The following is a 16812-nucleotide window of genomic DNA, read 5'->3' as shown; positions in this document are numbered from 1 at the left end:
TGCTTGCTGCAGTCAGCGTGTGTTGACAGTCTAGATTTGTAACTAAGGCTCTTCCCTGTGACATACAAAGAAGCAGCCTTCATTAGATGCAGCTTACAGGGAATCCTGCTACCCCAGCAAAGGAGATGATGCTCAGCGAGGACCCCAGCCCCAGCCCAAGACACTCAGCAAATCCAAGATTGGCTCTGGAGGTGATCCCAGCCCAGTGCAGGCTCTTATGATGATGATAGCATGGAAACTGACACAGGCTGGCCACTGTGGAGGCCCCTAGGTTAACCAGCCAGAGGGACCACTCCTGAGGGCTGGCGTATGGCGGAGGGCCTGATGTGTGTTGCCACAGAATCCTGCTGGGAGGAGATAAGAATTCATACAAAATTAGGAAGATACGTGAACATCAATGGCATAAAGGAAAACCAAGTTCAGTGGTGGGAGAGATTAATCCCAAAGTTGGGGATTGCATTAGACTGTGGCTCCCCAATCTGGCTGCACAGAACTCCCTTGGGGAGCTTTATAAAAAACCGAGGTTTCTGGGCTCCACCACTAGGGAGTCTGGGGTCAGGTGTGAGAGTCTGTATTTTAAAAGTTCTTCAGGCAAATGTGAAAACAGTTGAGCCACGTGATCTGTGCTTGGCACCGTGCCCGGCACGCGGGTGAGCTCAGTCTGTTAAGCATGAATACGTCTCCGAGCTGCAGCCCAGCTGTGGCTCCCTGTATCGCCTTGGCTTGAGGAGGCAGGAAGGAGGTGTTTCTGGAAGAATCTTTGATGCCAGATCACAGGAAGCAGTAACTGGAAGAGTTTGGTACCTTTGCACCTATTTTGTATGAATGCAGGGAAAATGGGTGGCGGGGTAGGGCAGCTGGGTTTCAACTTTCCCACCTTCCTCCTAATCTGCTTTTAAGCTGAACTCAGCTTCTGTTTGAGGAAGGTGACTGGCTTCTGCAAAGCAGTGAGATGGAAGTTGCCTTTTGTGGTTTTTTTTTTTGGCTGAGAATACAAAAGAAATGTGAGAACTGGAGAGCTTTGCCCAGAGAAAATGAATCAGCCAGCTCAGAAGACAGAGGCACAGGACTGCCAGAGAGGGGCCCGGGGTCAGGACCTGAGACTCTGGTCGACCCGCCTTGTCAGGGTGCAAGTTGGTGCAGTGCTGGCCCCCTGCCTGGGTCTGTCACCTAGCGATGGCAAGCATAGCCGGAGAGCCCAGGGGCAACCCCAGATCAGAATGTGGGCTTAGATGAGGGAAGAGCTTAGCACCCTGAGCCTATGTGTGAACACAGAAGTCTCCATACCACTTTTTTTCTTTTTCTTCCAGTTTTATTGAGATATAATTGACATACAGCACTGTGTAAGTTTAAGGTATACAGCCTGCATCATTTGACTTAATCATCATGAAATGATGACCACAGTAAGTTTCGTGAACATCCATTATCTCATACAGATAAAAAATTTAAAAAATAGAAACTTTCTTTTTCCTTGTGATTAGAACTCTTAGGATCGTCCCTGCTCCAAGGCTCTGAGCCTGCATCCCTGGACACCTTCTTCTAGTTTGATTCAGGCTCTCCGGGGAAGAGCTCGCAGCTGATGTAACTGTCTTTCTCCACCTCGCATGGCGCTGAACCATTTAGAGTTTTCTGTCTTAATATACACTTTTTTATTTTTAAGTAATGGTATTTATTTTTTTTATTGAATGAAAGATTCTTTAAATTCTATAGTGCTTTACAGTTTTCAAAAGTTTCACACACATGATTTCATATAATCCCATAATCACCCTTTTTTTTCCTACCCCTGTCTTGCCCCTCCCCCCTTCCGTCTCCCCACTGGTCACCAGTAGATTGTTCTCTGTAGCTGTGAGTCTGCTTCCTTTTTGTTTTATTCACTAGTTTTTTGTGTTTTTTAGATTCCACATATAAGCAATATCACACAGTATTTGTCTTTCTCTGTCTGACTTATTTCACTTAGCATAATGCCCTCCAAGTTCATCCATGTTGCTGCAAATGGCAAAATTTTACTCTTTTTTATGACCGGGTAGTATTCCATTGTATATATATGCCGCTTCTTCTTAATCCATTCATCTCTTGATGGGCACTTAGGTTGTTTCCATATGTTGGCGATTGTAAGTAATGCTGCTATAAACATTGGGGTGCATGTATCTTTTTGAATTAATGTTTTTGTTTTTTTTGGATGTATACCCAGGAGTGGAATTGCTGGGTCATATGGTAGTTCTATTTTTAGCTTTTTGAGACGCCTCCAAACTGTTTTTTCTACAGTGGCTGCACCAACATACCAATAATGGTATTTTTAAATTATAGAAGCAGCTCATGTTCATATAAAAAGTTTGGAAACAAAGGAGCTTCACATTTGAGTTCTGGTTGTTGAGCAAGCCTCTGAGAGTTGTGAAGACACAAAAAGTGGTCCTGAAAAGTGCCTGGTGACTTCCTGCGATGCTCCACCTTTTTATCTCCCACACCCCCCCAACCCCCGGAGGCTTTCTCCAGCCACTGGACGGGGCCCAGGTCTCAGACAACACTGGAATCATCACCACTGCCATGTACCCCCTGAATAAAATCTTTTTTACACTGAGGATTCTCAATCTGGATACAGAGCGCAGGACTATTAAAGGGATTCCTGTTGTATTGGCTCAGAGGTCAGTGAGAGGCCCCAGAACAATGCTGTGAAGCTCACAGTGTTAAAGGAAAAATGCTGTTTTGCCACCGGGATGTGGGCGATCACACGCTCTTCTTCCCTCCTCCTGGGGAAGCTGCGGTAGAACGGAGGGTTGTCATGGGCGTTGGGTGCCCCTTGAGGAAGCTGCTGGAGACAAACAGGCAGTAAGTTCATAAACTTGTGTGACCTACTGGTACCCGTGAGTGGGGAGCAGGTGTGCAGAGATGCCAGCAGCCCTCGGGGTGGTCAGGCGTGGGGCAGTTGGAACCCTGGGCTGGCGGCATCCGTGAGCTGCCTCCTGTATTCACCTGGCTTGTCTTACAAATATAATTTTTTACGTGCGATGCGATATGACAAAGTTTGGGAAGCCCTGTTCTATACAGTGGTTCTCAGTCTTGATTCCACAAGAGGAGGAAGGTTTCCTTTAAGACACACTCCCAGGGGTCACTTGAATGAATCTTACAGACAGGTTGGACTTTGGAGGTTACACCTGCCTACCGCTCCCCGGCTTCGAGTTCATGCCAACTTCTCACAGGTGCTCACTGGGTGGATGCTGTCCTTCCAGTGATGGGCAGCTGACCAGCTAATGAGCTCTAAACTCTAGAAAAATCCTTCTTTTCACTGACCCAGAAACGACCTCCCTATGTGTTCCACACGTTGACCTGATTCTGTCCTTTGGATCATGTGGAACAAGCTTATATTGTGTCATAAGTGACAGTCCTTCTGATATAGACCCTCCCCTCAGGGGTTTTGTTTGTTTTATTAGTAGACTTTTTAAAGAACTGTTTTAGATTTGCAGAAAAATTAAGCAGACAGTACTGAGTTCCCATATGCCACTCCATACCCCACATCCAGCTTCTCCTATTATCAATATCTTATATTCATATGGTACATTAGTCACAACAATGAACCAATATTGATTCATTATTAACGAAACTCCATACTTTAGGCAGATTTCCTTATTTTTCATTTTTTATTCTTTTATTTTTTTAATTTTTTGGCCATGGCCTGTGGCATGTGGGATCTTAGTTCCCCAACCAGGGATTGAACCCACGCCGCCTGCAGTGGAAACGTGGAGTCTTAATCACTGGATTGCCAGGGAAGTCCCAGATTTCCTTTTCCTTTTTTTTTTTTTTTTTTTTTACCTAATGTCCTTTGTCCCACCCAGGACAAAGGTCCCACCCAGGATATCACATTACATTTAGTTCTGTCTCCTTAAGCTCCTTAGGCTGTGATAGTTTCTCAGACTTTCCTTGTTTTTGATGATCTTGATGGCTTTGAGGAATACTGATCAGGATGTTTTTCTATTGCAATTTGCTTGTTTTTTCATAAGATGGGAGTTATAGGTTTTGGGAGGAAGGTCACTGAGGTGAAGTGCCATTTTCATCACATCATATCAATGGTACGTACTATCAGCATGGTTCGTGACTGTTGATGTTGACCTCGGTCACCTGGCTGAGGCAGTGCCTGTCTGTTTCTCCTCTGTGAACTTGCTCTTTTCCCTGTTTCATGCTGTACTTTTGGGACACCGGTCACTATGCACTGTCCACACTTAAAGGGTGGAGAGTTGCTTTCCTCCTCTGGGGTGGGATATCTATAACTGATGAGGAATTCTTCTGCAAGGGAGTTTCGCCTCTTTTCCCCTATTTATTTCTTTATTAAATAGTTTATTTACAACAGTATGGACTCATGAGTCTTTATTTTATAGCTTTGGCCACAGGGAGCTTTGGCCACAGGGAGCTCTTTCAATTGGCTTCTGTGCCCCTTTGACTTACTCTAATCACTGTGAGTTTTTTAATAGCACTTCCTTACTTTCTGTCACCAGAAGATGCTCCAGGCTCATCTTGTACAACTATATTGTTGTATAATAGAATCAACTATTTCTCCAAGGAGACTTCATTCCCCTTATTAGACAATGGTATTAGAAACCAAGATCTGAGTGGGAGGTGTGCTTGTTTCCACTGGGGTGTTATTTCTGTTGGGACCTCTAAGCTGACAGAGCAAAGAAATACGTGTGTGTGTGTGTTTGCACGCACAGGCGCATGCATGCACTAGCCCTTGCGTGTACATATATCTATAAATATTTCTATATGTAGCCGTCTGTATCTATATTAAGTTAAACATGAGTTCTTACTGATGTCTCCAACTTCAGTCCATTATCACATGGTGATAATGTTGATGTTGACTTTGATTATCTGTAAATTTCCACTCCAACAGTGAGAAACCTAATTCCTACCATCCACGATCCATTTATTTTTTGATTCCAGTATACGCGTATGGCAGTATCAGAATTGTTAACATTTCAGAAGCTTTGCTTTGTTTTATCTTTTCTCAGATTAAACACTCTCACTTCCTTTAACCATTTTAGACTCCACACCATCTTGTTCATCCTCCTTCAATTCTGAGTCCTTGATTTTCCTATTTTACAAGAAATGACCAAGGATTACTCTCGCCATTTTACAAAACAGGAGAATGAGTTCTAGCAAACACCGTGAGCATAGACAAGGCACTGGTTTAAGTGCTTTACACATATTAACTCACTTAATCCTCACGACAACCCAGTGAGGTTGGTACTGTTATTATCCCCCTGTCACACAAGGAAAGGTTAATAACTTGTTCAAGGTCAAGCAACTAGTGAATAGTAGAGCTGGGATTAAAACCCAGCTGACTTCAGAGTCCATATCTGTGAGCATTATTTTATGCCACATTGCTGCTAGAAGGGGTCTTTCTGAAATACTGCTTTGCATATGCAACTCCCATCCTTGCAAATTGTCGATGGTTCACTATTAGCCATAAAATAATGAGCAAGCATCTTTTATATATATATATATAATATATATATATATATATAAAAGATATATACATATATAATATATATGTCTCTTGCATCCCTCTTGCGTCTGCCTCCCACCCTCCCTATCCCACCCCTGTAGGACGTCACAAAGCACTGAGCTGATCTCCCTGTGCTATGTGGCTGCTTCCCACTAGCTATCTATTTTACGTTTGGTAGTGTATATATGTCAGTGCCACTCTCTCACTTCGTCCCAGCTTCCCCTTCCCCCGCTGTATCCTCAAGTCCGTTCTCTATGTCTGCATCTTTATTCCTGCCCTGCCACTAGGTTCATCAGTACGGTTTTTTTTTTTCATTCCATATATGTGCGTTTGCATACAGTATTTGTTTTTCTCTTTCTGACTTACTTCACTCTGTATGACAGACTCTAGGTCCATCCACCTCATTACAAATAACTCAATTTCCTTCCATTTTATGGCTGAATAATATTCCATCGTATATATGTGCCACATCTTCTTTATCTATTCATCTGTCGATGTACATTTAAGTTGCTTCCACATCCTGGCTATTGTAAATAGTGCTGCAATAAACATTGTGGTACATGACTCTTTCTGAGTTATGGTTTTCTCAGGGTATATGCCCAGTAGTGGGATTGCTGGGTCATATGGTAGTTCTATTTTTAGTTTTTTAAAGAACCTCCATACTGTTCTCCATAGTGGCTGTATCAATTTACATTCCCACCAACAGTGCAAGAGGGTTCCCTTTTCTCCACACCCTCTCCAGCATTTATTGTTTGCAGATTTTTTGATGATGACCATTCTGACCAGTGTGAGGTGATACCTCATCGTGGTTTTGATTTGCATTTCTCTAATGATTAGTGATGTTGAGCATCTTTTCATGTGTCTGTTGGCAATGTGTATGTCTACCTTGGAGAAGTGTCTATTTAGGTCTTCTGCCCATTTTTGGATTGAGTTGTTTGTTTTTTTGATATTGAGCTGCATGAGCTGCTTGTATATTTTGGAGATTAATCCTTTGTCTGTTGCTTCGTTTGCAAATATTTTCTCCCATTCTGAGGGTTGTCTTTTCGTCTTGTTTATGGTTTCCTTTGCTGTGCAAAAGCTTTGAAGTTTCATTAGGTCCCATTTGTTTATTTTTGACTTTATTTCCATTACTCTAAGAGGTGACGACCAAGTATCTTAACTTGGCATTCAGTGCCTTCCACAATCCACAGTCGACCTTCTGCTCCAGGTTAACCAGCGTGAGCAGTGAAGACACTCAGAGCGTGCCCAGATACTAGTGTTTCAGCTAACGAGCATGTTCTATACCCTCCCTTCCAATTAAGGCTCAGACCAAGCCACATCCCTTCCAAGAGCCACACCCCACCCACATCCTCCTGGGGGAATGCATTCACAGCGATCTCTTCCTTTTTTGTTGTCACTCATTGCCCATGCCCTTTGTTTGGTATTTAGTTTGGATTGTGTTTTGTAATGTACTTTTTATATGTCTGTCCAGTCTCCCCAGCTCATTCTCAAGGCCAACCTGTCACTGTTGATGATGGTTACAAGTTTTAATCCCCACAAAGTTATTTGGTGAGAAGTTGGCCCTCTGAGATTTGCAGCTGCAGTATCTGCTCAGATATCCTCATTGTCCCTCCAATAGACAACCAAATCCTGCATCTAGTATGTGTTAGCCAATCAAATTAGTTTTGTCTGAGGCTATGGTCCACACTCTATGCAGCCGCCTCTCCTTCAGACCACGTCCCTCTTCTAGGAGATAGATCAAGATGGACTGTTCTAAATCATCCCCATCATTACAAGTCTGTGGAGGGCTTAGCTGTGCTGTGTGATATTAAGTTGAAGTATTGTACCCAGTTCCTATTTCTACGTGGCCAGTATACCAAGTTTTACAGAGGTGGGTCTGGCACCAGCTGTGTCTCAGCTTTGGACGATTGTCATTCAATTCCCTAAGAAAGATTTGGAAACAGAACCCCTGGACTCAAAGAGCAGAACCTCAATTCAAGCTGTAACCTGTTTTTTTTTTAATACTTTTTTTTAAAACGGAACTTTATTATTTTTATTTATTTATTTATTTTTGGCTGTGTTGGGTCTTCGCTGCTGCACGTGGGCTTTCTCTAGTTGCAGCGAGCAGGGGCTTCTCTTCGTTGTGGCACATGGGCTTCTCATTGTGGTGGCTTCTCTTGTTGTGGAGCATGGGCTCTAGGCACACGGGCTTCAGTAGTTGCAGCACGCAGGCTCAGTAGTTGTGGCCCCTGGGCCCTAGAGTGCGCAGACTTCAGTAGTTGTGGTGTGCGGGCTCAGTAGTTGCGGTGCATGGGCTTAGTTGCTCTGCAGCATGTGGCATCTTCCCGGACCAGGGCTCGAACCCGTGTTCCCTGCATTGGCAGGCGGATTCTTTTTTTTTTTTTTTTTTTAATTTATTTATTTATTTGTGGCTGTGTTGGGTCTTCGTTTCTGTGCGAGGGCTTTTCTCTAGTTGTGGCAAGCGGGGGCCACTCTTCATCACGGTGCGCAGGCCTCTCACTACCGCGGCCTCTCTTGTTGCGGAGCACAGGCTCCAGACGCGCAGGGTCAGTAGTTGTGGCTCACGGGCCGAGTTGCTCCACGGCATGTGGGATCTTCCCAGACCAGGGCTCGAACCCGTGTCCCCTGCATTGGCAGGCGGATTCTCAACCACTGCGCCACCAGGGAAGCCCGGCAGGCGGATTCTCAACCACTGCGCCACCAGGGAAGCCCGGCAGGCGGATTCTCAACCACTGCGCCACCAGGGAAGCCCCGTAACCTGTTTTTGCTAAACTTGAGTCCTTCAGTGCCACCTTCATGATTTTTTGCCATATCTACATAGTGCTCACACTCTTTTTTACTTAAATTTTAGTTTCATCCTATATAATAACAATCACCAAATTGCAGGTTTAATGTGCTAGTTATGGTTTTTTACATGGATACTAAAGTAAATGCATAAGCATCAGATAACAGTTGTCTGTGAGCTGCACGCAGTTATGTCACACGCCTGCACTGTGAGCTCTCCACCCTCTGGGGGACACAGCTCTGCTATTCGGTCTTTGCCTCCCCACCTTCTTCCAGAGGTGAAGACCCCTCTGATCCGGTCACTGGTGTCCAGACTGGGCTCCTATATTCTGGTGGCTTCCACTATGGTACCTTCAGAGCCACTCTGAGGGTGAAAAGAGTTTCTGGGCAAGACTATAGGCATTTTCTTCTCTTTAGAAAGAGCAACTCTGCTTTTATGTCTTCCCAGGTCCAGGGCACCCAGTTAAGATTTTATTTGAAGAAAGGGTTCTGTGAATTTTTTTTTAAGTGTGAAAACTATTGGGCAAGTCAATTCAGGATAAACACTGCTAGAAAGATGATTTGTTTGTGTTTGATTGATTCATTCATTCATTTATTCAGTACTTTGAGCCTCTCTGAGCCCTTCCTAGCTCTGGGGTCAGCAGAGCTGGCTTCAAATGTGTCCTGTTAATTGTAATGAAGCAAAATAAGCATCGGGCACTGGTGGTGAAACCATGCCAAATATTATTCCAATTCTCTTTCACTTGATCCAGGTTGAGAGTAAGCCTTTGCTTCAAATCCAGAAGCCACCTTCCAAGGTCAAGAGCTTCAGGATGACCCAATTCTTGAATAAGGTAGGAAGTGATGCTTAATGTCTTTTCTCTAGTAGAGGATGGCAAGGTGGGTGCCTGGGGATGGCTTTTAACAGGCATTTTTGGTCAACTCAGCATAACATGATGCGCATGTTCTACCCTCATCACCACACCCCATCTCTACACAGTTTTAAATGTTGCTCTTCATTGATAGTCGGACTACCTCTCTCCTGATCAATCAATCAACCAATGTAGAGGGGCAGGGATCCAAGTGAACCGGTCAAGTCAACAAGGTAGTAGAAATGGGAGCTTATGCTGCCCCAAGGAAGGTTTGCATTGTTTAGCAGGAAGAACTTCTCCAGGTCAGGGTGCTGAGACATTGGCATGATAATAATAATGGCCAACGCATATGAAATACTCTACATAGATTGTCTTGTTTACCTCACAAAAGCCTTATGAGGTAGGTCACATTTTTGTCCCCATGGTAGTGCAGAGATAATTGAAGCTTAGAGAAGGGGTCAGTGTGACTGTCCAGGGTCTACAGCTAGTAAGTGGTAGAGCAGGGATTCGAACCCAGAGCCCGTCTGCTTGACCACTCTGCTTTTCTCTCCAAGAACTTCAGAAATAGATCTTGCCCTGGATTTGCCTCAGGCTCGTCCTTGCTCTGGGGAGGGTGCTGGGGAACGCTTTCTTGCCTGAGGCGTCTGTAACTTACCCAGTTTCTCCTCCTGTAGAACAGAAACACCACCTTTACGTCACTGCCTTTCGTGGACACCAAGGGGAAGAAGAACATGGTGAACTTCCCACGCATCAGCAGTAAACTCCCGCTAAAGCAACCCCTGCTGCATCACGTGAGTACAGGGCAGTGGACGTGGCCTTGAACAGGCAGGTGAAAAAGGCCTGCTTTCAGTCCAGAGCCAAGTTCAGAAAGGCCTAGGATGGTGGGAAAAGCACATCGTGAGCTGAAGAGTTGGGTTCCACTCCTGTTCTCCCTCTTGACAATGAATGTAAACTTGAACAATGAGTCGTTGACTTTCTGTACGAAACAGACTTTCTATAGGGTTGTCATGAGGATTCACTAAGAAAAAGAAAAATAAAGTGTCGGGTACATAAATGGTAGAAGCATGTATAAACAGTACAAAATGTTGATTTTCCTTCCACGTCCCCTACTTTTTTTGTGTAAGAACCAAATGGGATGATGTGAGAAAGTGCCGAGTTAAAGAGGTGTTATACACACCTAAGTTCAAGTATTTGTGCCCTTGGGCAGGTCACTCTCTCTAGTTAGGACCTGGCCTCCTCTAGGTCAGCAGGAAAGAACTGTTCCCATCCTTCCTGCGGTAAGATATCACTGGGGTTGTCTGCTCCAAACTGTAATGTACACCACAGGTGTCCCAGAGAATATCGTGAGTCAGACGGATCCTTCCTCTGAGAGAAAGGTTGAGAAACCTACTGTCTTGTAATGACCATTTTCTCCCTGGAGAGGAAGAAGAGTCTGGCTGCATGGGGCTGTTCTTGGTCAGATCAATGGTTTAGGACACCCAGAAGCGACCTAAAGAGTCCTTGATTGCAAGTCTCTTTCCCTGCACAGGAGAATCAAACTCACAGCCAGGGGTCGTCCTCTGAGCTCAAGCCTTCAGAAACACCCTTCCCTTCGAACATTAAAACCCAAGATCCCAAACCAAAGGAGAAGCCGCCAAAGAAGCGCAAGCGGAAGGTGCCTCTGAGAGCGGCAGGTGTGCCTTTGGGGCAGCAGCGGGGTGTAGGCGCGTGGTTATGCGCTCAGTCAAGGCTTCGTCACTTCCTGTGATGGTATAAGCAAGAGGCGGATGGGAGGGCGTTGATAGCCCACCGTTCCAGTCTCCCCTGTGGACTGGCCCCAGGCCAGAGGCAGATGGGAGCCTGTACAAGGCTGCTGGTGCTTTATGGAGGGGGGAGAGCTGGGCGTGGAGAGGTGCTGCGTTCTGAATCAGAGCGGGGGAGAGTGTCTCGAAGGCCCCCAGGCCCGTCTCGGTGATGAGGTCTCGGCAGAAGCACCTGAGGAGGGCTCTGAACGGAGGCTCCTGGGTGACAAGAGCACAGCCAGCCAGGGGGACCTGCGTCCTTGACTGCAGCTCTTCAGAGACCCCCATGCACTGGCTGGGCACCCGGGCTGCAGTGGGAAGGCAGCTTCCCCCCACGGGCCTGCCGGGTAAAGCCTTTGTCATCACCTGCGGTCAGGCCTGAAAGGTCACACGTGTTTGGGCCAGGAGCCCAGCTCCTCAACAAGGTCCAGGGATTCACACGATTAGGGCTCCTAGGAAGGGAACCAAAGTCCTCCGAGCACTGACCACAAGCCAACACCATCTGATGCTCGGCCCTCCTCTCCCACAGCCTTAAACTGGGTTGTCCTTCCTCTCCTTGAACATATAGTCCTGTCACACATAGGTCCTGTCCCCTGTGCGTCCTCTTTTCCTCCATGCAGTTCCTTCTCTGACTCTTCGGCAGTTTGTCAAATAACGCGCTGTCCTCCCTGCATCCCTCATCCTGCTTTGCCTCCTCTCAGCACTCACCAGCTTATCACCATCTCTCTTAAAGCCTGAATCCCACCCCGCCTGCCCCATAAGAGACACCAGCCCCCGATGCAATGTGACCAGTGCAGAGCAAAGAAGGCATAACACACATCCTTCCCCAGACTCAGACCCACTGGCTCAGCGGGGGTTTGAGCAGGAATACCTCCTGGGCTTGAAAGTTGAATTTATGTCACTTTCCTCGTCCCTGAAGGCATTCTAGTTTGCAAACCCTCTCAGGATAGACATTGTATAGCTCAGTACCACATGAACTTGGGCAACTGCTGCCTTAACTACACACTTTTGTTGACACTACGTTGACTCCTGGATCTTCTACCCAAGCTGCTGCACCCATAGCTCTTTGAAGACTAAATTCTCCCTTCCCTTCCTGTGTGTTTTCCTCCTGGTTGGGTGAAATCAGTACCACACCTTGACATCCATCCTGGTTCCCCTTGGACCCTACGGGATCCAGGATGCATGGTCCTTAGTGAGCCGCCTCATTGAGGAAAGGGCCGCCTGGCTCATGAACAGGAAGGGATGCCGTTGTCTGCATCTGGGCAAATCCCCATGTAATGGCATCTTAACTGACATCTGCAGTGTTGTTCACACAGAGGCCCTAAAGTTTTTTAAGAACCAGCTGTCTTCTTATGAGCAAAGTGAAGTCCTGGGCTACACAGAGCTGTGGTTCCTGGGGCTGGAAGCTGAGAAACTCCACATGGCTCCTGATAAATTCAGCAAGACAAGTTTCGATGATAAACATGGCTCCTACATGAAGGTGATGGGGGAGCAGGTCGTGGTAACTGCAGGGCTTTGGGGCCTGGGGACAAGAGATAGTCTGGAAGGGAAAAAAGCATGAGGTATTTTATAGCATTTGGTGCTGATGTAACTGGAACTCCAGGCATCCTGAAGGATTCTGTGAGGTGCTAAACCAAAGAAATACCACATATAAAAATGAGAAAAAACATGCAATTAATATACAAAGTGGTCTGCTCACAGAATGCTGATTCTCTCCAAGAGTGTTTGGGTGGCAGGTTTGCATTCTGGGTGAACTCTCATGGGCTTTTCTCCGGCACAGCCCTGGACCCATTGGGAAGGCCAGGCTGTGGAATAAGATTCAATCTTCCCAATATTCCCTTCTTTGTTTCCTACATACAAGCCCATATACGACCTTTTTCTATTTTATAATCAGTGTCATTTCCCCCACAGACAAAAACAGTTTTGCCACTGTAGTTTCTGGTGTACAGCGCTCCCTTCAGTTTTCTAAAGGTCGGTCCCAGCGGCTCCTCCTCCCAGTCTTCTGACTGCATCCCTGGGGTTTCCCGGGACAGTGCCTCTCCCCAGCCTGTAGGTGGAATCTGGGCGGTGCAAGGTTTTCCTTTCTACTTCTGAGGATGTCCAGATGTGTGATGCTTAGTCCACTAGGCTTGTGGGCTGTTGGGAATGTCCTCCTCTGGACACTTCCTCTTAACTTGGATTAGGAGACATGATTGCTCTTTTTTTTTTTTTAAATTTAATTTAATTTTTTTTATACAGCAGGTTCTTGTTAGTTATCCATTTTATACATATTAGCGTATACATGTCAATCCCAATCTCCCAATTCATCACACCACCACCCCACCCCACCCCACCCCCGCAGCTTTCCCTGCTTGGTGTCCATACATTTGTTCTCTACATCTGTGTCTCAATTTCTGCCCTGAAAACCGGTTCATCTGTACCATTTTTCTAGGTTCCACATATATGCGTTAATATACGATATTTGTTTTTCTCTTTCTGACTTACTTCACTCTGTATGACAGTCTCTAGGTCCGTCCACGTCTCTACAAATGACCCAGTTTCGTTCCTTTTTATGGCTGAGTAATATTCCATTGTATATATGTGCCACATCTTCTTTATCCATTCGTCTGTTGATGGGCATTTAGGTCGCTTCCATGACCTGGCTGTTGTAAATAGTGCTGCAGTGAACATTGGGGTACATGGAGACACGATTGCTCTATGATGACTTTATAAAAGAGGCGGATTTTCTTGATCGGATTTAGGGCTGTGTTTCTCAAGCTTTATGGCGTGCATACATCACCTGGGGATCTTATTACAAATGAAGATCCTTATCCAGCAGGTCTGGCATGGGCCAACACGTGCAGAACCTACCCCTTGCCCTTTCCCCGTACATTTTCATAACAGACCTTCACACGAGAGGAAGCTCCTTCCCCATATCGGTGAGGTTGCGCTGGTTCACATTCATGGTCTTGATCCCTCCTGTGCGAACAGATTCCCTACCATTCATTCACAAACACATCCCGAGGACCCGGGCACTCACACTTATCCTTCACCTCTCCCAAATTCATGAGTGTAACACTAGGGATCAACTTCTCAGGGCGGAAAGATCTTAGCGGTCATCTTATCCAGAACCTTCCGTCACAGTCACGGACACTGCAGCTCACGGTGCTAAGTGGCTTGTCTGAAGCCACCCAGGTGAAGGCTTTTTAATCGAACATTTCCTGTTGCTTTGATTAGACACCCATTCCTTAGGTTCCAGCACACAGAAAACGTGGGTGATTCTGGCTCTTGAAAAATATTTCTTAGTTGAAAAAGGCTCAAGTTCTGTAATGCTAACTCTGAGATAAAATTAAATCTGGATAAGTCAAGAGGAGAACCCTATCTGGCCAGGAAGAGGCAGAGCAGACACAAAGCCTTCTCTGATTGGTGGAGACACATCAGGGGTCAGAAAGAGAACTTCCCCCAAACTGAAGCTGCTGCCCCACTGCATTCAAGCATCATGAAATGTCCAAACTAGACAGAACCTTTGGGGCCTCTTTGTTCAAGGTTCCCACACACGCAGAAAACTAGAGGTGGTAGCAGGATGGGGACAAGAACCCAAGTTTCTGAAAGACCAACCAATGTTATTTGCACTGCCTGGCATGGAGAGAGCCTGTGGGACTTTCCCTGGTGCCACACGGGTGGCCTGGGATCCGGGCATCAACCCCATTGCAGTAGCGATGAGATGAGAGTGGGGTTGTATTAGTGCCCAGTGCAGTTTAGAAAGTTCTCCCCAGAGTCAGCCATGAGCTGGGAATGGGTATCCAGGGGCCCCAATGTCAGGGAAGCCCAGAAGCTATGGCTTCCTTCCTCACCCCTGGCCTGGCTCCTGCAGGTCCTGCATGACCACATTGCCTACCGCTACGAGGTTCTGGAGATGATCGGGAAAGGGTCCTTTGGACAGGTGGCCAAGTGCTTGGATCATAAAAACAATGAGTTGGTGGCCTTGAAAATCATCAGGAACAAGAAGAGGTGTGGCTTGACAGATGGCGTAAGCTGTAGAGGAAGGACCACGTGACTCCGGCCCCTTCATGATGCCAACCCTTCCTGACTCTGCTTCTTCCTCTGATCTCCCTTTTCCTTCCCTCTTTACCTCTCTGCCTGTCTACTTCCAGGAAGCGGCAGAGAGGAGGCAAGAGTGCAGAGTGGTTAGAACCTTCTGCCCTGTTGGGGTGATGGGGAGAGCTGGGAAGGTGGACCACCTGCTGCAGCTTGACGTGACACTGTGTCTTCTGTCCCATCCCCATCCTCCCCACTGCTCCCCAACCTCTTCAGATTTCACCACCAGGCCCTGGTGGAGCTGAAGATCCTGGAAGCTCTCAGAAGGAAGGACAAAGACAACACCTACAACGTGGTACACATGAAGGACTTCTTCTACTTCCGCAACCATCTCTGCATCACCTTTGAACTCCTGGGGTCAGCTGCCTTTTCTTTTTCATTCATTTTGTTCGGAAAAGTTGCTTAAGTGACAGAAGGGAAACTTGGAGGTCAGAACACTGGATTTGTCTGTATGTGAACATTTAATGACTAGAGTGAATACACCGGCCACTCAGTTATCTAGAAAACCAAGGAGCTGGACCCAAAACTGTCCATCTCACCCCATCCCTTGGTCACATCTGTCACCTGCCAGCGTACCAAGGTGTGCTGCCCAGGTGCTGGGTGCTGGGCCCGGTGACATAACCGAAACAAGGCCTCTGCCCTCGAGAGCTAAACTGAAATGTGGAAAAGGACCTTCCTTTGCTGCCTGTCCCCGATCACTGGCTTTAGGACCCCATGGTGCAGAGTTTGGAACCCAAGGGAGCACACAGTTGGCTGCTCAGAAGGGGGAAAGGGCTTTGATTTTGAGCAAATAAGGACAGGTGCAGATATTTTTGGTACGAGAGCCGAACCTGACTTAAATAGACTGGCATCCCTTGCTTGAACATTGGAGCTGAAGGGGCATGCTAATTTGATTACTTATCTCTCTGGGAAGACCATCAGATGCAATTTAAATAAACCGAGAAACCCAGAATGCATTTAGCAAAGGAGAATAATAAGGGGTCAGACCTCAGAGGCCCAGTCTCATTAGCTTCACTGAGCTGGTGGCTTGGTGCTCCCATGACGCCGTCGCTGACGGTGCAATTCCAGGAATGGCTACATTAAATCAGAAGGAATGCTGCCACTCTACTCGCCATCTCTAATGGTTACAAAACGTCGTCCACTTTCCAATATGCAGAGGTGAATTATCTTCCTCATGGCAGCACGGCAATCCAGGCTGCCTTTCTCGGCCATTAATCACGGTGCAAGTTAGGATGTCCTTAAAAGAGGGGTCAGGGGATTTCCCTGGTGGTCCAGTGGCTAAGACTCCACGCTCCCAATGCAGGGGGCCCGGGTTCGACCCCTGGTCAGGGAACTAGATCCCACATGCATGTCGCAAAGAAGATCCTGCATGCCGCAACTAAGACCCGGTACAGCCAATAAATTAATTAATTAATTAAAAAAAAAAAAAGAGGGGTCAGGAGGGGCAGGTGTGTGAAGGGAGAATCCACAGGCCAGAGAGGTTGGGGAGCTGCCTGGGTCACACAGCTGGTCCGAGGAGGCCAGAGCCATGTCTCACATTTCCTTTGTACCCCTCGAGAAAGAACGGCTTCCTAAATACTGCCAGCGTGAGAGAAAGCCTAGAAATGGAAAGTTAGGAGAAACCAGGAAGAGGTTGATGCAGAGTTGTCTCTGGGTCCTGCCCTTCTCCCCCAACTCCCCCATCTCACGGTTTGCACAGAGGTCATGAACTGACAGCCCATGCATAAGGTTTTCTGGTTGAAACGCTTTCTATCAGTTTCCCACATTGATGAATCAGCAGCTGTTGCATAACGTAGCAGGCTTTGATATAATATTTCAGGTTTCT

At 46.6% G+C, this 16812-nt stretch overlaps 1 protein-coding gene across 3 annotated transcripts in view; it reads left to right on the top strand.

Moving 5' to 3' along the window:
• The window catches only part of DYRK4 (dual specificity tyrosine phosphorylation regulated kinase 4), a 55968-nt gene that overhangs the window by 24729 nt on the left and 14427 nt on the right, over positions 1 to 16812 (top strand). For 2 of the 3 annotated variants that reach the window (XM_061204661.1, XM_061204662.1), the window contains exons 3-8: positions 9031 to 9111; positions 9804 to 9920; positions 10658 to 10802; positions 12227 to 12390; positions 14764 to 14900; positions 15204 to 15344. In XM_061204661.1, the coding sequence (XP_061060644.1) occupies positions 9031 to 9111; positions 9804 to 9920; positions 10658 to 10802; positions 12227 to 12390; positions 14764 to 14900; positions 15204 to 15344 (785 nt within the window). Of the gene's footprint in view, positions 1 to 9030; positions 9123 to 9803; positions 9921 to 10657; positions 10803 to 12226; positions 12391 to 14763; positions 14901 to 15203; positions 15345 to 16812 lie in introns of all 3 variants that reach the window. The other variant, XM_061204663.1, reaches the window with a different exon arrangement.

Source organism: Eubalaena glacialis, chromosome 11 (genome assembly GCF_028564815.1).
Source record: "Eubalaena glacialis isolate mEubGla1 chromosome 11, mEubGla1.1.hap2.+ XY, whole genome shotgun sequence".
In the NCBI taxonomy this organism is placed as follows: domain Eukaryota; kingdom Metazoa; phylum Chordata; class Mammalia; order Artiodactyla; family Balaenidae; genus Eubalaena; species Eubalaena glacialis.
Note: the sequence above shows the minus strand (reverse complement) of the source record. Positions and strands in the feature narration are given on the sequence as shown.